This window comes from Phycodurus eques, chromosome 8, assembly GCF_024500275.1.
Source record: "Phycodurus eques isolate BA_2022a chromosome 8, UOR_Pequ_1.1, whole genome shotgun sequence".
In the NCBI taxonomy this organism is placed as follows: domain Eukaryota; kingdom Metazoa; phylum Chordata; class Actinopteri; order Syngnathiformes; family Syngnathidae; genus Phycodurus; species Phycodurus eques.
In genome coordinates this window covers 15302531-15325332 of record NC_084532.1, presented here as the reverse complement: position 1 = coordinate 15325332, position 22802 = coordinate 15302531, and the positions used below count along the sequence as shown (strand labels likewise).

Below are 22802 nucleotides of genomic sequence, written 5' to 3'. Positions count from 1 at the left end.
TGACCTGTTTACTTGTCAATTACAGTGAACCTGATATACTGTGGGTACACATACCGATAAACAAGCCGATTTTTTCCGGTCAAATTCAGCAAAGGAACTTTTATAAGTTCAGTGCTGATTATCCTGTCAGAACCGAGCTTAAAGCAAAACTTTGTCCCCTAAACACGGAATTAGCAACAGTTCCGCTCGACGGGTAGGTTTAACACCTCTTGTTGAATTTTAATTCCAATAAATACAACTTGAAACCGATAACATTTTGTGTTGTAGCAACACCATCACGAATAAGTCGTGCTACCAACAGCAGCAGGAGCAGCGGCTAACATCAGCTTGTTTACAGTGCACGTTCAAGGTAGTGAGGGGCGTGGCTTTGCTCAGAGACTTGGGGGTGGGGGTGGTGGGAGGATTAGTTAAGTGAGCCTACCTTCAAATATTGCTAGCAGTTTTGAAATGGCAAACTTCCCTTTAAGTGAAGGAGTTGAATCGATCCTTCTACTTTTACCAGATTTTTTGTATTTTTTATAAACACAAGTATCTGTAGGCCTCCTTGTACTTAAGTACATAGTGTTTTGTCACCTTTTGATATCAGCTGTGCAGCACAAACCTGCTCAACTGAGGGCACCAACTCATTGACAGGTGGCTCACCAAGTAAAACAAGCCCTCAAAAGTTCCAACCAGCGAGTCAATTGCATCCGAGGCCGTAAGGAGGGCCCCATCACTCACCTTGCCTGTGACCGGCTTCAACTACTGGAGACAATTTGTGCGTTGAAACATCCATCCATCCATTTTCTGAGCCGCTTCTCCTCACTAGGGTCGCGGGCGTGCTGGAGCCTATCCCAGATGTCATCGGGCAGGAGGCGGGGTACACCCTGAACTGGTTGCCAGCCAATCGCAGGGCACATACAAACAGACAACCATTCGCACTCAGAGTCACACCTACGGGCAATTTAGAGTCTCCAATTTATGCATGTTTCTGGGATGTGGGAGGAAACCGGAGTGCCCGGAGAAAACCCACGCAGGCACGGGGAGAACATGCAAACTCCGCGTTGAAACATACCTCGCCAAAAAGATGATTCTGATTCCGACGCTATGGGTTGCAAAGCTTTAATACTCTTGTAGGCAGGTTGCAGTGTCGGTGGATCTGATTGGGTGTTTGACCTGCTCGCACATCGTGGTCCCGCTGCTGTGTTGTCGTAATGGCAAACTTACTCCCGAATTGGGAGTGTCTTAGCATCCCCAGGTGAACTTACACTTTGGTACACACATTATATAGACAGTATTTATATTTACTAACATTATCAGAGCCCAATTTATTTCTATAACATTGTCTTATAGTGAAAGAAGCAAATGATAGTGGAATATACATGTCTTCTGCAGACTGTCATCTGTTACTGTAGTTGTTCTACTTCACTTCCATACAACTCAAATGAAGCATCATGTGATGATATTTTCGACATTGTCAAAAGGCAAACTCCAACTGCATCATTTTTTTTGTGGCATTTCTCTCCCCTGCTTGTCTGCAACTGGTAGGCAGACATTTTTTGGTCTGTTTCGAAAATACAATGTACAATAAGAGAATTATAGTACTTGTCCTCATTAGGGTCATGACGGAGGCGATCACAGTTAACTGAGGGTTAGAGGCAGTGTACAGCGGCTGCCACACTTCACAGTCACATGCTCACCAATGGACTTCAAATAACCTAAGAAGCATATACTAATTGAAATGTGGGAGGAAACTCACGCAAGCACAGAGAGAACATGTGAAATTCACAAAGAGATGTTTCAAAGGTCTGACTGCGAGGCAAGATGTGCTAACCACTACACCACCATGATGATGCCATTACAGGAAATAAAAACCAAAACTTTGATGACACTTCACACCTTCTCAGAAGTATAGTTACTCATACGTCCTGGAAATTCTAAATTTAAATTAGATACAATCCCAAACCATTTCTATTTTCAAAAAGTTTATCAATTAAAATATTAAGTTTACATTTATTTGTGTACAGCACATTTGACAAACCTTTGCTTACTATCACAGACCGGTGCTTAGACCAAGACCGTGCCGCTTATCCCCACTAGGGTTGCAGGCGTGCTGGAGGCTATCCCAGCTGCATCTGGGCGAGAGGTGGGAGACACCCTGAAGTGGACGCCAGCCATTCGCAGCAAGACCAGTTGTGTACATTCACTTTTGATGAGGGTGGTGATGAACCCGGACATATTCTGTATCATTTGGCTTGCTGTCCAACAGCGTGACCTCTCTTTTAGGAAAGTCCAGGACACTGTAGGCAAATGCGCCCTCTTGCATGTTATTGGATGCCACACTGTCTACCTTAGAATACAACAAAAATATAAATTAAGCATTTGTTTTAAATGTTTACTTATGACAGAATGTGTTCTCACCTGTGTTGCGGCTGGGGAGTTTTGTTGCGCTTTATTGCCTGGAAGAAATAGAACAAAAATTGAGCAAATCTCTCAACTTTCGGCACTACAGTAACAATTGACCATAATGGAGCAGAATCGAGTCATACAAGTGCATAGATCATTTTACACTTGAGACTGACTATGTGCGTTGCAGGATGTACGTGTCTGGAAACAATGAGTCCCTGCAATTTACTGTATCATCACAGAGTACAGATACAGTAATCCTCTGCTATATGATGGTTGTTGCTTCGCGGTCCCACCATATTGCAGATCTTTATTTGTATAATTTGCACAATATTTTTGTTTTATCCATTGCTCTTGCTCTTTATCAATATATTATGTTTCAACCTGCCACAATAGCTAATATTTCAGGATGCTACATTTTCCCAAAAACTACCACGATAAACGATAGTGTCGTTGATGGTTTTTTTATGCCACTGATGTAATGATATTATAGAGCATATTAATTCAAGTACATCCTTTTTAAGAACAATTCACTTTCAATTTTGAACTTCGAACGATGGCTTTGTAATGTAGAACGTTACATAAAATATTTTAGATAAATAAAAACTTAAACAAATATTAAACATTTGGCACATGGGTATAGAGTCATTAACCCACTAAAAAGGACCAAAAAACGTCGTAAAGCCTGCCAAATTTGAATGAATAAAAAACAACAACATTGTATTTATTCGAAAGCATTTGATTTGCAAATCATGTTCAACCTATATTTAATTGAATACACTACAAAGATAAGATATTTAATGTTCAAACTGATAAACTTTATTGTTTTTAGCAAATAAGCATTAACTTGGAATTTTATGGCTACAACACGTTCCAAAAAAGCTGGGACAGGGTTATGTTTACCTCTGTGTTACACACACACACACACACACACACACATATATATATATATACTGGCGACCAGTTCAGGGTGTAGTCCGCCTTTTGCCCGAAGTCAGCTGGGATAGGCTCCAGCACCCCGTGAACCTAACCAGGATAAGCGGTGTTGAGAATGGATGGATGGATGGATTTGCATATTGCTATGATATGCTGTCTTTTGCAATGAGCATTAATTTTTTTTTAGTTAATTTATGTTAATCCGGCCAGTTGTGTGGATTGTGTAAATTGTTGATTAATTTTGTCTTGACCAAATCAGGGCATGTTATATGACAGAGGTAAAGAAAGCATTGTTTTACTTTTTTTTTTGTCAATTTTTTATTCCTCTGGTAAGTAGGACATGCGGTTTTAAGTCTGTATGTTCTTAGGCCACGAGTGGGAAATGCGGTTGGTTTTTCAGGTCATAGAGCCAGTTTAAAAGCCGAAATATACAAGAAAGCTTCAAAAAGTGCAAACATATAGAGCAAGGTTTTCTCTGTCTCAGTGAGAGCAGGCACTAAATGAAGTAAGAGCGGAAGGGAGAAACCTTTATAGCATATGAGTCACTCCATGTTTCAAAAGTATATGAAAGTGTGCTTTTCAGTTTTTACTCTTTTATCACACAGCTTCATATTTTTTTCCAAACAAGGATGCTCCTCACCTTCACTACTGTCTGAAGCTCTACAGTAGTAACTAAACATTGGAATTCACCTGTGCTCAATTCACATGTGTAAAGACGGCTCGAGACATGAGAACTAAGCGGCTGCTTGGGGCCCGCTGGCCACTGAAAGGCCCCAGAAAGCATGAGGATTAAGGAAAAAAACTAACAAAACAAAACAAAAACCTCAAACCCATTCAGGATATAAACAAGCCAACCAACGAGGTTAAATTTGTATCACTTTTTCTTTTGAATTGCACAAAAGAAATCCACTGGGATGGTTCGAGCTCACCCTACTAAATGCAGTATAATAAACATCACTATAGTACTTGTAGGTTACTACACTAATTTTCAAAGGTTGCTATCTAGAATTCCTGGTGTTCCACTGCACTATAAAACGTCAGGAAACAGGCTTCAGGTTTCTGTGTAATCCAAAAGAAAAAGTGATGAAAATACAATTGCCTTGGTGGGGGTCTATCTTAAAGCAAACCTAAACTTTGCACAGCTTGGTTGATATACATGTGAGAGGGGAGCACGAGTGTTTTCCATTGAGGTTACTTGTTTAGAACGTAAGACAGTAGTGTGTGAGAGTGAGGAGCATCATTGTGTGGTAAAATTAAATATCTCCAAATGTGACTTAAGTGGACCATCGCATAAAAATTGGGTGACTCTTCACCACACACCAAGCAAATGAGCACCACACATCGACAGTATATTGCAGCATCAACGTGCTGCAATGTAAAATCTGTGTCCCTGTATCGGGTTTTGAGGCTCCACATACACTGTACTGTATTGTATCATTTTTTAGTGACCCACAAAAACATGGCGCGATTGTCAAGGACGAAGCGGATGGCCACGAAGAAAAAGAAATGAGTGAGAATAAGGGGAGGGTGTGGATATTTTGAAAACCCGAAAAAAATTTTTTGGGGTGAAAGCTCGTGCATTTCTGACTGGCTGCTACATTAGCAACGCTGTTCACCCGTGATTCAAAGGTTAACTCACAGCAAAACCAGTGGTAGAAGGTAGAAGTGGTAGAAAATGAGTTGCCAAACCCTGCGCACTGCGAGACAGTTGAGTCAGCTTAGGCTGCGTTGCGCCTAAACCTTGCCCAAAGTCATCTTGGATAGGCTGCAGTGCACCCGTGACTCTAATGAGGTCATGCACTATTGAAAATGGATGGATTTATTCAATTGTAACTTTTCATGATTATCATTATCCATCTGGGCTGATTGGCTGGGAAAAATCAAATGCCTCAGCTGGCTCAAAGTAAGAGAGGCATATGGAGTGCATTTTTGATTCGGGTTTCAATTATGAAATATGGTTCCTTGTCCTGTAAAGAGCTATCTCCTGGTGTGCAGCAAATACTTTTTTCTTCTTTTTCTTTTGTTAATATGGTGAGATATAGCATTTACAATGACACGTTCTGAAGAAGTGTTTGTCATATGCAGAAGGTCCATGAAGTACTTAGCAAAAGGTCTGCCGTCCTAATTTTTCCCATCCTAGCAATCATCCTGTTCGAATTCCAGGAAACTGAAGCCTATCACGACTAACTTGATGTGAAACACCCTAGAATTGTCAGCAATCAATCACAATCAATGGAGAGAGGTTAGTCACCCCATTTGAGTCTTTTCCACTTAATAAATGACAAAACATAAGTGCCTGAAACTACATACCTCTGACTCGGACACGACACCAGAAGAACCAGGACAGAGAAGTCGCCAACAAGACCACGGGTAAAACCACAAGTACGGCGATGATCGCACTGGAAAAATATTTTGGTGGATATTTGGTTGTTTTTCTGTTCTCCTGTGCATGAGAAACTGTGGGAGTGGAAAGCAAATTGTGAAACTGATGCATAGTTAACCAAGAGCTCCAAATGCTCAGTTGAACTTTTTTTTCGTGTCTATTCTACTCTACTCTACTCTACTCTATTGGAATTTTCTGCAGCAGATTTAGAGATATGAAGGAAATTACCTACTGCATGGAAAAAGGAACAGTATATATTCTGCCAAACGAAACATATACTTAGGGTCTTACCGGTGTTGTTGATTTTCTCCTCCTGAATGATCAGGTGCACTGTATTACTTTCCTCGACTGGTCCATTTTTGTGGAAGAGTGTACCCCTGTACGTTCCGCTGTGACCTTGTGTGAGGTTTGTAATGTGGCAAAATATAGAAGAATTTTTAGCGTAAACTTCAAAACCACGTTCTCTCGAGCAACCTTCCCAAGGACAGTGCTCTGCCTTTTTGTTGTCCAGAAAGTAAACTGCAAAATGGCTGCGATCAGTGACGCTGGTGTTAAATCTGAACTGAAGGATGACGTTGTGGCCCAGGATTCCTGCGACATCTGCTCGGCTGCAGCCTGCACATGGAAAGAATACAGAAAATGTGGACTCCTACTGTTGGATAAAACAAATAGTGTTTTTGATCATTTGTTCCAAGGCATGGGTGGGATGTGATTTTTATGGTTAGCTAAAAACTGTACAATTAATAATGGAAAGCTCTGTATGGTGTGATACTGCATGGTTGTTTTTCCATGTGTGCCTTCCAACTGGCTGCTGACCAGTCCAAAGTATTCCCTGCCTGTCACCCAAAGTCAGCTGGGATATTTCCAAGTATTTCCAAGTCCAATGAAGAAAAGCATAATAGAAAATGGAAGGATGGATGAAACCTTAGTATTCATAGCTGGAATTTCAAACGGAAACGAATTTCAAACGAAAGGTTCATCCTGCATCTGCATTCTCTTTCCGCTTGTAAATCAAGGCAAACTTATGAAATTAATCTTACATTTCCCAAGTCTCTTCTGTAAGATGATTTATCGACATTGTTTCTGACATTTACAGTAAAACCAATGTTTTTAGTACAACTCCAATTCCAATGAAGTTGGGACGTTGTGTTAAACAAATAAAAACAGAATACAATGATTTGCAAATCATGTTCAGCCTATATTTAATTTAATACACTACAAGATATTTAATGTTCAAACTGATAAACTTGATTGTTTTTAGCAAATAATCATTAACTTCGAATTTTATGGCTGCAACACGTTCCAAAAAAGCTGGGACAGGTGGCAAAAAAGACTGAGAAAGTTGAGGAATGCTCATCAAACACCTGTTTGGAACATCCCACGGGTGAACAGGCTAATTGGGAACAGGTGGGTGCCACGATTAGGTATAAAAGGAGCTTCCCTGAATTGCTCAGTCATTCACAAGCAAAGATGGGGCGAGGTTCACCTCTTTGTGAACAAGAGCGTGCGAAAACAGTTCAAAGACAATGTTCCTCAATGTACAATTGCAAGGAATTTAGGGATTCATCATCTACGGTCCATAATATCATCAAAAGGTGCAGAGATTCTGGAGAAATCACTGCATGTAAGCGGAAAGGCCGAAAAACAACATTGAATGCCCGTGACCTTCGATCCCTCAGGCGGCACTGCATCAAAAACCGACATCAATGTGTAAAGGATATTACCACTTGGGCTCAGCAACACTTCTGAAAACCAATGTCAGTAAATACAGTTCGGCGCTACATCCGTAAGTGCAACTTGAAACTCTACTATGCAAAGCAAAAGCCATTTATCAACAACACCCAGAAACGCAGCCGGCTTCTCTGGGCCCGAGCTCATCTAAGATGGACTGATGCAAAGTGGAAAAGTGTTCTGTGGTCCGACGAGTCCACATTTCAAATTGTTTTGGGAAATTGTGGACGTCGTGTCCTCCGGGCCAAAGAGGAAAAGAACCTTCCGGACTGTTATGGACGCAAAGTTCAAAAGGCATAATCTGTGATGGTATGGAGCTGTGTTAGTGCCAATGGCAAGGGCAACTGTGAAGGCACCATTACTGCTGAAAGGTACATACAGGTTTTGGAGAAACATAGGCTGCCATCCAAGCAACGTCTTTTTCATGGACGCCCCTGCTTTTTTCAGCAAGACAATGCCAAACCACATTCTGCACGTGTTACAACAGCGTGGCTTCGTAGTAATAGAGTAAATAGAGTAGAGTAAAAGAGTAAAAGCTAAGCAAGATGGCGCCTACCAGTGTGGTCGCCTCGGTAACGCGCTCTCTAATATTGTCTTTGTTTTTGTGTTTTTCGTCCGTCTTTGGAGACCTTACACGACTCAATTACACAAGGGGAGACCTGCTAACCATCAAGGAGGCTACTCCGGACTTTCTGTCACCAACTTTCGAAAATCCGCTCAGTTTTTTCCCCGAGTTACTCACCGGAGCGGCGTCCGCGGTTTTCGGTGCATGAATGCGGAAGCGGCGCCACAGAGGAAAATGAGCCAGCATTCAGGTGAAACTCCGCAAGAGAGGACACAGATTGGCGTTCCCGTCTATCCACCTCGCGAATGTACGCTCCCTACCCAACAAAATGGACGAGCTTCATCTTCTGTTAAAGACCAGTAAAGACTTCGGACCTTCCGCGGCCATGTGCTTCACGGAGACCTGGCTTTGCGACGCTGTACCCGATGGCGCCGTCATGCTTCCCGGCTTCAACATTCATCGAGCCGACCGCGACATGGAATCATCGGGGAAAACGAAGGGCGGCGGGATATGCCTCCATATCAACGAAAAATGGTGTACGGACGTCACGGTGCTCAGTACACACTGCAGCCCGCATTTGGAGTGGCTGTTTTTGAACTGTAAACCATTCTACTCCCCACGTGAGTTTGCATCGTTTATACTGGCTGGAGTCTATATTACACCGCAAGCTAACACGAACGCCGCATTGCTAACGCTCGCCGAACAAGTCAATGAAATTGAAAAAAAACCACCCGGACTCACCCCTCATTATTCTCGGGGACTTTAACAAAGCTAAACTCAACCACGAACTCCCTAAATACAAGCAGCACATCGACTGTCCTACCAGGGAAAATAATACTTTAGACCACTGCTACACTACGGTAAAAAACGCATACCGTGCTATACCTCGTGCAGCCCTGGGCTTGTCTGATCACTGCTTAATTCACTTAATACCGACGTACAAGCAAGAACTTAAATGTGCGAAGCCTACAGTGAAAACAGTCAAAAAGTGGACCAATGAAGCCAAGATGGAACTTCAAAGCTGTTTAGACTGCACAGACTGGAGTGTCTTTGAAAATTCAGCTGGCAGCCTGGATGAATATACGGACACTGTCACATCCTATATCAGTTTCTGTGAAGAGGTTTGTGTACCAACAAAATCATTTCGGACATTCAACAACCACAAGCCGTGGTTCACTGCTAAACTTAAGCAGCTTCGCCAAGCTAAGGAAGATGCATATCAGAGCGGGGACAGGGCCCTGTATAATCGAGCTAGAAACCAGCTTACTAAACAAATTAACATTGCAAAGAGGATCTATGCAGCAAAGTTGGAAAAACAGTTTAGCGCGAACGACTCAAAATCAGTCTGGCGTGCATTCCAATCGCTGACTAATTACAAGCGACGATCCCCCCAAGCTGAGAACAATAGCACACTAGCCAACGACTTGAATACCTTCTATTGCAGATTTGAAAAGGACAGTTTTACTCCACACACCCACCCGCCCGCACCCGCGACCACAAGCACACCTCTGACTTCTGCGTTAACCATCCATGAACAGGATGTGAGACGTATCTTCAAACAACAGAAGATTAACAAAGCGGCAGGACCGGACCATGTGTCCCCATCCTGCCTCAAAGTCTGCGCGGACCAGCTCCCTCCAGTCTTCACTCAGATCTTCAACAGATCTTTGGAAATGTGCGAAGTTCCATCCTGTTTCAAACGCTCCACCATCATTCCAGTCCCCAAGAAACCTGCAATCTCTGGTCTGAATGACTACAGGCCTGTCGCTTTGACATCTGTGGTCATGAAGTCCTTTGAACGTCTCGTGCTGGACCACCTCAAGAGTGTCACAGGTCCCCTGCTGGACCCCCTGCAGTTTGCCTACCAAGCGAACAGGTCTGCGGATGATGCAGTCAACATGGGACTGCACTTCATCCTAGAACACCTCGACAGTGCAGGGACCTACACGAGGATCCTGTTCGTGGACTTCAGCTCAGCGTTCAACACCATCATCCCTGAACTCCTTTCAACCAAGCTTCTCCAGCTCAGCGTCTCACCTGCCATCTGCCAGTGGATTTACAGCTTTCTGACGGGCAGGACACAGCAGGTCAGGCTGGGGGAAGCCACCTCATACACACGCAGCATCAGCACTGGGGCGCCCCAAGGTTGTGTCCTCTCTCCGCTGCTCTTCTCTCTCTACACGAACGACTGCACCTCAGCGAACCCGACTGTCAAGCTCCTGAAGTTTGCAGATGACACCACTGTCATCGGCCTCATCAAGGACGGTGACGAGTCTGCATATCGACTGGAAGCGGAGCGCCTGGAGCTGTGGTGCGGCCGACACAACCTGGAGCTGAACACGCTCAAGACGGTAGAGATGATCGTGGACTTCAGGAGGCATCCTTCGCCACAGCTGCCCCTCACTTTGTCCAGCTGCCTTGTGTCAACCGTCGAGACCTTCAAGTTCCTGGGAATTACAATCACTCAGGACCTGAAGTGGGCGACCAACATCAACTCCGTCCTCAAAAAGGCCCAACAGAGGATGTACTTCCTGCGGCTTCTGAGAAAGCACGGCCTGCCACCGGAGCTGCTGAGACAGTTCTACACAGCGGTCATCGAATCAGTCCTGTGTTCTTCCATCACAGTCTGGTTTGGTGCTGCTACAAAAAAGGACAAACTCCGACTGCAACGGACAATCAAAACTGCTGAAAGGATTGTCGGTACCCCCCTACCCACCATTGAGGACTTGCACGCTGCCAGAACTAAGACAAGGGCGTGCAAAATCCTCTCGGACCGTCTGCACCCCGGTCACCAGCTCTTCCAGGTCCTTCCCTCAGGTAGGCGCTACCGATCAACGCAAACTAGAACTAGTAGACATTCCAACAGCTTCTTCCCTCTTGCGATCAACTTCTTAAACACCTAACCTATAATTCCATTACAATAAGCTGGCAATTTTTTGACTTGAGTTCGTTGTCACATTTCTGTGGGGCCAATTATGTATTACTCGTGCACTCACTGTAGTTGTCTCGCCATGCTGCACTATTTGCATATACTGGCCACTCATGCCAGAGTAGCATCTGCCCTATTTGCACACTGATTGAGGAGTATCTGTAACATTTGCACAACCAACATTGTCCCAGATGATCGCACTACTCGTCACTTTAAACCGCATACACTCCTTGAAGTCTCAGCGCCCTTTGCACAATGGTCATTGCACCGGACTATCGCAATATTAGTCATTCGAAATGCTCTAAGTGCTAGAGGACTCTGCATCTTTTTGCACAATTGTTTTTTGTCAATGTCTTTATGTCTCCAAAGTGTTCTGTAAATTGACTGTCTGTTGTACTAGAGCGGCTCCAACTACCGGAGACAAATTCCTTGTGTGTTTTGGTGATGATTCTGATTCTGATTCTGAAGAGTACTAGACTGGCCTGCCTGCAGTCAAGACCTGTCTCCCACTGAAAATGTGTGGCGCATTATGAAGTGTAAAATACGACAACGGAGAACCCCGGACTGTTGAACAGCTGAAGCTGTACATACAGCAAGAATGGGAAAGAATTCCACCTACAAAGCTTCCACAATTAGTGTCCTCAGTTCCCAAACGTTTATTGAATGTTGTTAAAAGAAAAGGTGATGTAACACAGTGGTAAACATGACCCTGTCCCAGCGTTTTTGGAACGTGTTGCAGACATAAAATTCCAAGTTAATGATTATTTTCTAAGAACAACAAAGTTTCTCTGTTTGAACATGAAATATCTTGTAGTGTATTCAATTAAATATAGATTGAACATGATTTGCAAATAATTGTATTCTGTTTTTATTTATGTTTAACACAATGTCCCAACTTCATTGGAATTGGGGTTGTAATTAATGGTGCCCTGTACTACGTAATTATAGAAATTATGGTGAAATTCAATTGTTATTTTAAAAACACAACATGGATTATTGTGATTCTACTAGAAATTTAATGGAAAATAGCAACCATATTATAGTACATAAACACTATTATAGCAATATTATTATAGCCTCCTTCAAGTCTGTTTCATTCATGGAGTGTTGATGAAACAGTAATTAAAAAACTTCCCCAGTCAGTACATCAATGACATGCGAATTGTGCGTCCGCTTGCATAATTTGAATTCATGACAAAATTCAGAAAATGCCAGATGAAATACAGACAATTTCTCTCTCTCTCCCTTTTAATATCAAAATGAATGGATTTTCAAATTTCACACACAATTTCAATTACAGTGCAAGCATATTTTATTTTGATTTTTTTAAATCTGATTTAAGAAGTAGACAAACCATCCATTACGTACAGTGTCGACCACTATACAATAAAACAATACAACAAACACTCCTCAGTATCGAAGGATTCATCTCATAATTATTCTGAGCACACACATTGGTCTGATCCATTTGTAAGTGTGAAATAATGAAGTGAAAATAAAGTGAACATCATAACATAATAACACATTAGCAAGAAAAAAAAAAAGACTTACCATTGACGACCAATTGCGATGCTATCATCAAAATCAAACAATGAGGTTTGGACACCATCTCCTTGCCCTTGAACTTATTCTCCAGACTGGTAATGTCTATCTGCTATGAATGTGTTTGTTTTAGGTCTATATGTGTCTATAACCATGACAGGAAATATCAACTGTGAATGAACAGGAACTATAACTTCAACTAAAATGCGGATAGAGTATTTTGACTTTAGGCAGTGAAAGCACCTGTCACTGAGCAAAACTGTCATGATGTAAGCGCAGCCTTTGTAGCAGCCTATGTTCAGGAAATGTTTATTATTTGGATTCTGAGATATCAGTTCAGTGAGAATACTGACTTACTTTAGAATAACTTTATGAGTGTGTTTTACTTTTTCTAGTAGCCATTTTTTGTTTGTGATGTCACCACAGAACGGCAGAGAAACTATGAGATGACAATCAAAGAACCAGAAATGCAATTCACTGAAACATAATGTTACACATGAATCTGTCATGACTGCTAACCAAAAGAGGAGTATCCGTCCATCCATCCATTTTCTGGGCCGCTTCTCCTCACTCGGGTCGCGGGCGTGCTGGGGCCAATCCCAGCTGTCATCGGGCAGGAGGCAGGGTACATCCTGAACTGGTTGCCAGCCAATCGCAGGGCACATGCAAACAAACAACCATTCGCACTCACAGTCACACCTACAGGCAATTTAGAGTCTCCAATTAATGCATGTTTTTGGGATGTGGGAGGAAACCGGAGTGCCCGGAGAAAACCCACACAGACACGGGGAGAACATGCAAACTCCACACAAGCGGGGACGGGGATTCAACCTCGGTCCTCAGAAATGTGAGGCTGACGCTCTAAACAGTTCTCCACCGTGCCGCCACAAGAGGAGCATATAACTACTAATTAAATATCAATCGCAAACAAAAATCAACTACTCAGAAGTGTAGCTGAAAACATAGCGGCTATTGACTAGAATGAAAATGACCAGAGAAGATTGACAACAAAATAAAAAAACATCATTGTCACAATCAAGAATGTTGTGGCTCCGTTTCTTAAACAATGCCAACGTACAAAGCAACCACAAAGCTCAAGATGTGTGCATAGACAAACAGAAATATTTTAATTAGGTTTTAGACATATGTAAACATTTGACAGTTAAGAATATTAAAAAAGCTACTTTTTGCCTGGTGACAGTTTTAGTTTGGAATGAATTAATTGAATTTATATTTGCTATTGAAACATTTAAAAAAAAATACCAAACAAATCTCTGTGTTCCAAACTCATTTTTCCAGCATCAATTATATATATATATATATATCATACCACAATTTATGTTTAACTCATTCACTGCCTGTCCTCAATGTTAACATGGATACTTGAATTCAACAGCTGTCAATGGCAGTAAATGAGTTTTATTTCATTTCAACTTTAAAATCTATTCTAAAGCCAGTGTAAAGACTTTAGAATTGGAGTAATATGCTCTGACCTCTTTGTTCTGGTCAGAACCCGAGCTGCAGCATTCTGAATGAACTGCAGCTGTTTAATGCTCTTTTTGGGGAGTCCAGTCAGAAGACCATTACGATAGTCAAGTCTACTTGAAATAAAAGCATGGATGCGCTTCTCCTTGTCTGCTTGACACTGTCAACTACAGCAAACAGAGTGCGAGTATTGTTGAAGTTCTTACTGATGATTTCAGAAAAGTCTTGCTGTCTAGACTTGACTAGTGAAGGGAATATAGAATACTTTATATTCTAATATGTAATTCTAACTAGTTTGGAAGATAATGTGTATTGGAGTATAGGAGTATACTTCAGGAAGGCCCCCATCGGGGGGTATGTGGCCCCCATCAGGGGGTATTTGGAGACAGATGGCAAAGAAGAAAGGAACTGCGGGGAGCCACAATAAACATTGAATGCAGGACACATCGGCAGGCGACGTCTGGACCCAGATCAAATAGTCATCATTTGGCCGAACAACGATGACGTCAGATTACGGACCAATCAGACGACAGTGATTCCACACCGGCCTGTTTGAAACATTGTATAAGTCTGGGGGAGAGTCAGATAGTTTTGTTCTACTACTGTATCTGCTAAGAATAAGTTAGGGTAGTTACGAACCCAGAGCTCTGCAAAATGTATAGACTCCTCTGTCAGGAATAAATTGGTTGCTTTTTATACATTGTTGTGAACGACGTTCTTTCACGAAAACGAACACGCTTGGAACCACGGAAATTAGAGGATTTTAAAACACAGGTTCCTTCACTAGCTCTTGGTAAAATTACAAAGACTTTGTCTGTAGAGGTCAAAGTCTGTAGTAGGTTAATTGAAGACTCTAAATTGCCCGTGGATGTGAATGTGAATGTGAGTGTGAATGGTCGTTTGTTTATATGTCCCCTGCGATTGGCTGGTGACCAGTTCAGGGTGTACCCTGCCTCTCGCCCTCAGTTAGGTGGGATAGGCTTCAGTGAGGCTCCTAGTGAGGATAAGGGTGTAGAATATGGATGGATGGATTGTGGCAAGAGTCACTCAGCAGTATGCAGCCACAGTAATGAAAGCACAGTTGGCTTGCCATATAAAACACAGTTAACCTGTCCCACTTGAAACTATGTGCTGGTTTTAAAAGTAATTTTACGAAAATATAGATGGTCAATGGCCTTGCTGTTTCTTCTCTTACCTTTGTTAGATCAATGATATTCATGCTACAGCTTATTTTTGTGAGATGTAGTCATTTGTCTTCATTTTGTCCCAGACTGGGTAGAGATTTATTTATTAAACAAATGATTAATTGTGGATCCATCTATGTGTAATTATGGAGAATGCAAAATCAATGGCAAGCCACACCTGAAAATTATGAAAACTGCCAAAGTCAGGTATGATCATCCCCACAGGAAACGTGGGCCTCACTTGGTCATATTACCATTTTGTAAAATCATGGTTTCACTGTTGTCATAAACAAAGGGTTAATTTGTAGTGTCGTACCCATTATGAATGATTGCAACTGGTATTTTCTAATAAAGGACATCTGAAATGATGAGATGATATAGATTTCAACTTGTTTACCCCCATCCACCTTTACCAGTGGCGGGCAAAGGGGCGGGACGATGGGGCTGTGGCCCTGGGCATTCACCTTGAGGGGGCATCCAAACATCCAGCGACCTGAATTTTCATCGGGAAAGACCTCTTTGTTTTGGAGGCATGCCATTTACCATCAGCAACTAACCGTAACCTTTCTGTTTTTAAATTAGATCTATTCCGTCAAGATAAAACTGGTCCCTCCCGTTTTGTATGTCCCCTTTTTAGGGTCGGCTGTGCTGCACCATACAGAACTCGTTTTGGTCCCATTGTGCCCCCCTGTGGACTGAATTGAATAATACAAGTGAAAGCAGCTTATGTGGTTATATTGACGATCACAGTGGTGTACAACTGTCTTTCTAACTTGGTCTCATTACCATTAATGCAGTCTTTTGTTACATTGATCCTCATCCTGTTCTTTCCTGACTGAAACAATGCCTATTATCAGTTTTGATGCAGGACAATTCAGACATCTGGACTCTGATATGAAGCCATACTGTTTGTCTCTTTGTAAGATTATAAATGTGTGTAAAGTATAGGAGTAGTAGTATTACTAGGGATAGGCATTTGACAAAATTTCCTTAATCAACTATGGGGAAAAAGTGTTATTTTTTAAAATTATACAACCGCATCTTGACTTATGGCGGCACGGTAGAAGACTGGTTAGCACATCTGCCTCACAGTTCTGAGGACCGGGGTTCAAATCCAGCCTCGCCTGTGTGGAGTTTGCATGTTCTCCCCGTGCCTGCGGGGGTTTTCTCCGAGCACTCCGGTTTCCTCCCACATCCCAAAAACATGCATGGTAGGTTGATTGGAGACTCTAAATTGCCCTTAGGTGTGAATGTGTGCGCGAATGGTTGTTTGTTTATATGTGCCCTGCGATTGGCTGGCGACCAGTTCAGGGTGTACCCTGCCTCTCGCCCGAAAATAGCTGGGCTAGGCTCCAGCACGCCTCTGACCCTTGTGAGGATAAAGCAGTACAGAAAATGGATGGATGGGTGGATGGATCTTGACTTATGAGTAACCTAACTCACGAGTCTCTTTGAGATTTTTGTCTTTAGTTGTGTCCAAAAGTATGAATAATGAGCGCTGAATTACAACAGTGTATTAGGGTCATCTATTGTGAGAAGGAAAAAAAAGCCGAGACGAGATTTAAAGTCATCACAACGACATTTAAAGTAGACAGGACTCGATTTAAAGTCATCACGATGAGATATGAAAGTCATCATGATGAGATTTAAAGTCAACCATTGACGTTAACATAGTTAACATATAAATATCAACAACTGACAAAAGCATATCATGGCATCGCAAATAAGTTCTTATGTGACCGCTCTGAAACTGAAAAAAATAACAAAAGCTTGTTGTGTTTGGGGTTGCGGCACCAAATATAGTTCCATCATCATAAATGAGTGAATTCTTAGGAGCGGCACGGTGAATGACTGGTTAGCACCTCTGCCTCACAGTTCTGAGAACTCGGGTTCAAATCCCGGCCTTACCTGTGTGGAGTTTGCATGTTCTCCCCGTACCTGCGTGGCTTATATCCGGGTACCCCGGTTTTCTCCCACATCCCAAAAACATGCATGGTAGGTTAATTGAAGACTCTAAATTGCCCGTAGGTGTGAATGTGAGTGCGAATGGTTGTTTGTTTATATGTGCCCTGCGATTGGGTGGCGACCAATTCAGGGTGTACCTCGCCTCTCGCCTAGAGTCAGCTGGGATAGGCTCCAGCACGCCTGCGACCCTCGTGAGGACAAGTAGTATGGAAAATGAATTCCTACCTGAGTAGACTACAGAGTGCTATCAATTTCAGCGTCAAAAGAACAAATCTGTACCAATAAGCCAAGCAACAGAAAACTCAAACTCAAGCAATTCTGGTCTTATGAGTAAGATTTCAGGGAAGTTCAGCACCTACCATAGCCTAACATTATAATAAATCAAAAGAACCACTCAGATGTTTGCTAGGCTTTACAAATTATGAAAGTATGCTAGCCTTTAGGTGACACCAACCACGACCAAGGTTAAGGCCTTTCATTAATTGCTCTCTCCTGACTTAATGAGGCAGTCCCTCACTGATCGTGCTATGTCTGAATTTCGACCGTGCCTTCTTTTGAATCAATTTACAGTACCTGTTGTAATGTAAGTTACGGCCGCCGTTGATTCTCCCAGAGTAGCTACCTCACGTAGCATTTTCTTTTCCACTGACACTTCCTGTACCACCCGGCACGGAGATTCATTCAAGCTATTGTCTTCTTTTCACAACCGTTCGGCCTTGGTCAAATGACATTTAAGGGGTTGTTTACTAGTGGTGCCATTCGTCTTTTGCCACCTGGAAGAATGTCTGAAGTCATGGTGAGTCGTCCTTTTGCTGTGTTTTTCTTTAGATGACAAACTAGTTGAGACTGTATCAACAGCGCCTCCACTGTTGCACAGGGGTAGTGCACTCTCATTTTGCCTCAATTGCTTCAAGATGTGATTCATCAGCAATCTATGAAACCACAATTGACTTCATTGACTGATCAATTAATCAGTTGCTATACCTACCCAAATTTCTTTACAAATGCGGTATATTATTCAATCACATTGACCGATCGTTTATACGTAGTTCTCTGATTGACTGACTGATCCAAGTATGCAATTCGTAACTGAATTATGATTTTGAGTAAAATCTGTTGAAATGGTGAAATTGCTGAGCGCCTTGTCATGCAACAAAGATGGGCTAAGTCTGCAGGCTGATGAGAGGAGCAGGAAAGCCCTTGTTGCCATGGCAACTCTGACACGGACTCTCTTAATAAAAGCTCTTCTGACAAAAGAATTACCTAGCGCGAAGGGGAACCCCTTCACCACCACTCGCTGAATAACATACACTGGGTTAGTTTTCTGTTTCATACTTAGGTTTTAGAAAAACCTTTTCCGTGGGCTGCGTTTGAGAAGATTTCACCAAACTGACAGAGCTGTAGTCCCCTACCAACTGCTGCAGTTTTGTGCTGTTCACATAACATCAATCTCATCACCAAAGAGGGAGCTCACAGAAAAACTAATAGCATGTTGAGGACACTGTTTCCTCACTTTAAGTCTTTGCAAAGACTTCTATGTCTGCTTTATTGTTAGTATAGCAAGGGAATCCTTACTCACGACTAATCCCAAATTAGTCGTTCAACACAGCATGACAATATATTGTAGCTAGTCTGTCAATGTAAAACGTTAACTCACAAAAATGTGACTACAGTGATGCAAGTACGGCCAATTATGTTTGCATTTCAGTGTTAATTAAATTAGCAAGGTTAATGGAAACACTATGCATTTCCCCCCACGATTTGAAACAGTTCCCATGTGGCAAAAGATCTGACAAAGATAAAGAATTACAGTACACTCATTGTCCACTTGTCACACTGTGCTACAAATCACTCGGTTTTGTGGTACTGAAGTAAAAAAACATATGGGCTTCTGTATTAAATGAGACAAGCACATCGAGTGTCAATCTGACCAAGCGAGGCTGGAGTAACTTGAGGCTGACTATAGAAGTGTCACCGAGTGTGAAATGTGTGTTCACTCCGGCACATGACCTAGCAACCAGGCAAACCATCGCCAGCTCCCTAGCAACCACTGAGACACTGCAGTCATCTCTGTCAATCGTTCCAGTTGGAGACATTCTTTGGAGACCCCCCCAACACCCCATCTTCATCCCACCCTCCCCACTGACATCAAGTACTGTATATCACACCTTTTGCTGCATTTAATCATAGGTCACTGTTTATGTCGTTAGGTAGGAGTTAGCTGATGTTTTTTTTTTTCTTTTCTTCCCTAGCAATAGGAAACATTTCAGGTGGTCAGCAAGTACCACTAGCCTTGAATTGGATTGAGATAAATTAGCTGTTGTGTCATGTAGTCGCCATTACTGAATAACTTACTGACTGGCATAGGCGTTTCAAGGCCACTTTTTTGGGGGGGGGGTGAAGCCCCCCCTAAAATGAATCCCAGCACTCCCACACCTCTTATCCTAGAATCGCCTCTGGCTACGACCGAGGTCACGGCATGAGTTAAACCGGACAAAACCATTGCAAGATGTTAAAACCCGTTTTGTATTTAGCACGCTTTAAATATAATGGCTGTTGTGCAAATCTTTGGTTGTCGTCCATGTGATCTGGCTTTCAAATGCTGCAGGAATGGAAGACTTTGCGGAAAGCGCAATTACATCATTGCGTCCAACGCTTGGTTCCCACTTCTGACTGACACCCACCGCCCGAATTGATTTCGCCTCCGCCAATAGACTGCGAGGCTCCCTCCTCCCTTCTGCTCCCCTCCCAGCAGTCACATGGAGGTGAACGGTGACCCGTCTCGCTTTCTCTCTCGCTCTCTCAGCGGCTGCTCGCTCACACGCGACAGAAATTACTTTTGAGTTTTAACTGCATTAGGTGGGAACTGGCTGCTGAACGACGTGCTGTTGTCGAAGTGACTCGATTTAGACCCGCGGAACACGTAGCGATGAATGTTCGGAACGTGAAGCCGGAAAGGCGCGCGCGTCGTGCCGCACTGTGCTGAGAGAGGAGCCGCCTCTTGTGGCGTGTCTGGCAAACATGAAGTCCAGACGGGATAAACTCAAGATTCCCTCCTTGACTCTGGAGTAAGTAACCGTTTAATATATCCCCCACTATCTTCCAAAAGTTGTACACAGTAACAAATATCGTCCTGTGCACACGTTGTTTTGTAAATGTTTGGGGAAAGTCACAGAAGGTGGACCGACAACGAGAATTCAGGAAGCAGAAATGACGTCATGAAGTGAATGAAAACAAAGGCTAACGTTGAGTTACTTCCTACCTTTTAAGCTAATGTTTAATATAACATTTAAAGGGGATTCCGGAAGACGAGGATTGTGGATTTTCAAACAATTGAGGATAAGCGGGACAGAAAATGGATGGATGGATGTCTCTTTCCAAAAAGTCTTACTTTTGTACTACTCTGACTAAAATTTTGATTGCAGTACTCCAACCAAAATTTTGACAGTGTGTGATTTTTTTCCCACCATATCCCACTCTTGTGTAGTGAATCATACATGTTCCCAGCTCATGTTTTTTTTTCCCCATACAATTTTTGCATAAAACTCCTAAACTGCGATTGTTGTCTCAGTAACAAAGTACAAAACAGAATTACTCACCCACTCTTCCAGCACATTAATTGTAGCATCTACTTGGTGGGAAGTGAGTGGGGGGTACCTGCTGCCTACTAGATGCCGATCCATAAGACGTCGGAGCGTAGGACTCAATCTGATTCATTCATCCATCCATCCATTTTCTGAGCCGCTTCTCCTCACAAGGGTCGCGGGCGTACTGGAGCCTATCCCAGCTGTCATCGGGCAGGAGGCGGGGTACACCCTGAACTGGTTGCCAGCCAATCGCAGTCAATCTGATTCCCCAGCGGATGATCTCAGTTGAGCACGGGCCATTTGTTTTCCTTCATTTGTCTTTTTAAGGCACTAAGACGCAGGGAAGGTATCACTCTCATCGACCAAAGAGGGAGTGGCTGGATGATCACAGATGCATGTTTCATCTGGTTTTATATCTTTGCAGAGCATTGGATCATCCTGCGAATTCACATTTTCTGGCACTTAGTTCTCGAGCCCAACCGGTTTATTTTAACCTACAGTATCTGTCTTCATATTTTCATGCATGTTTTAAATGTGCTATATAACTGAAACCTTACATACTTTCTTGAGACAATGGCTTTAATAAATCTTGTTGTGTAAAAGTACACCAACATTATGGGTTAAGATTGCTTAAATTGGTGAATGTGACTGCTCTGCTTTTGCGTTTTATTGCCATCAAAACATTTGTGCCATTCTGATGGAACGTCACCAATGAGTCGGTGAAGGATTTTGTACTTACTTTACACAAGTACAGAAGTGCCGATAAAATGAAAATGATGTGATTCATCAGCAAGGCACTCTAAAGGTCTTTGGTTATGGGATCTCAAGGAGGAATTGTGTGTAGACGAAACATACAGCAGCACAATGATCTGTGTAATTAATACCCAGCCTATAGCATGACGAGTGTTTGTGCGAGTCACAACATCGTCTTCTGCATTACTATGACAACATGTTCATTAGTGTTTTGGTAGCTATTTTAGCACTGAGAAGCCTCTGCAGCTGTGAAACAATAACTGCATTGTAGAGCCCACAAGGCACTGCTTACATCTGGGCAGGCAAATCCTTAGGAAAACAGTGCTGGGTCAGTATCTGGGTGCTGCACACCTATGAGTGGCCGAGCTGGCACATTTCAAGGCAAAAATGATGCACTCTGATAGGAAATGTTGGGTGATATACAAGTTGGATGTGTGATGTGATGCCAGTTGAATGTCATAACATGTCTTGCACAATCAAAGGTTGCATTAGATGCTTGCTTAAGTGTTGGTCAATGATATTTCCTGCAGAGTGCTGTTGCTATACAGATGAATGATGACACCCCTTATAAAAGAAAAGACAAATACAATGCAAAATGCACACTTCAGTTAAGAAAAATAAATAAATATGTTAGCAGGGGAAATCAAATCTTTACTTTCATGTTTTCTGTGAGTTGGGTCTCTGGAGTGCCCAGCCATCAAGTGTGAAATTAAACAAACAATTTAATCTTTTGTGAGCTGCTTATTTCCAAAGATGTGTCCGGTAAAAAGCCATTGTTAATTTTGATAGATTGTAGGGGTGAGAATTGATAAGTTTTTATAAATATCAATGCCATGGTCGATTCTGCTTATCGATACAATGCCTTATCAATTATCTTAACGATTCCTGAGTAATTTTATGAGGGGGGGGGGGGGGGGGGGGGGAGTAGTTCTACACAGTCTTCCACACCAAAGGCAACCATTTTATTTTTTTCAAAATCTGCTCTAGATTTTTTTTATACTAGCAAATAACAAAGCAGGGTCCAATGTTAAGCCTTTCTGAGTGTTGGCCAGAGCCAAGTTGTGGTGGCCCTGTCAGAACCTGTACTGGGCCTGGGATTTAAAGATAGTGTTCATTCTTTAGTTAATATTTTCTCTTTCTGAGCCTCGGGAACAATTATTTCAGTTTTATCCTGGTTAACATGGCGAAGGTTCTCTGCCATGCAGGATTTGTTGTCTAAAATGCAGTTAAAAAAAGAGCATTCAGAGAGGTGGTAGAACATCTGGTGGACTGGTGCATAGATAACAATCTTTGCATCAATGTGAAGAAGACCAAGGAGATGATGATGGACTTCAGGAAGGACAGATACCCCCTCACC

The 22802-nt window shown here is 42.5% G+C and overlaps 2 protein-coding genes across 4 annotated transcripts in view; one reads left to right on the top strand and one right to left on the bottom strand.

The window, feature by feature from the left end:
• Positions 1 to 191: 191 nt before the first annotated feature.
• On the bottom strand, positions 192 to 21050 carry LOC133405840 (uncharacterized). 2 transcript variants are annotated; one of them, XR_009768994.1, is made up of 5 exons: positions 20705 to 21050; positions 5996 to 6319; positions 5632 to 5778; positions 2401 to 2438; positions 192 to 2329 (listed from the first exon to the last, which is right to left on the bottom strand). XR_009768994.1 is itself a non-coding variant. In XM_061682791.1 (5 exons), exons 1-5 carry the CDS (start codon positions 12536 to 12538, stop codon positions 2183 to 2185), a joined length of 714 nt encoding a protein of 237 aa, XP_061538775.1. In that variant the 5' UTR covers positions 12539 to 13028; the 3' UTR covers positions 192 to 2182. The 2 variants fall into 2 exon arrangements, 1 of the variants encoding a protein (XP_061538775.1); XM_061682791.1 differs by lacking the exon at positions 20705 to 21050 and adding an exon at positions 12481 to 13028.
• Positions 19865 to 22802, top strand: part of mast3b (microtubule associated serine/threonine kinase 3b) — a 45664-nt gene continuing 42726 nt past the window's right edge. For both annotated transcript variants that reach the window (XM_061682786.1, XM_061682785.1), the window contains exon 1: positions 19865 to 20173. In XM_061682786.1, the coding sequence (XP_061538770.1) occupies positions 20127 to 20173 (47 nt within the window). In that variant the 5' untranslated portion in view covers positions 19865 to 20126. The remainder of the gene's footprint in view (positions 20174 to 22802) is intronic.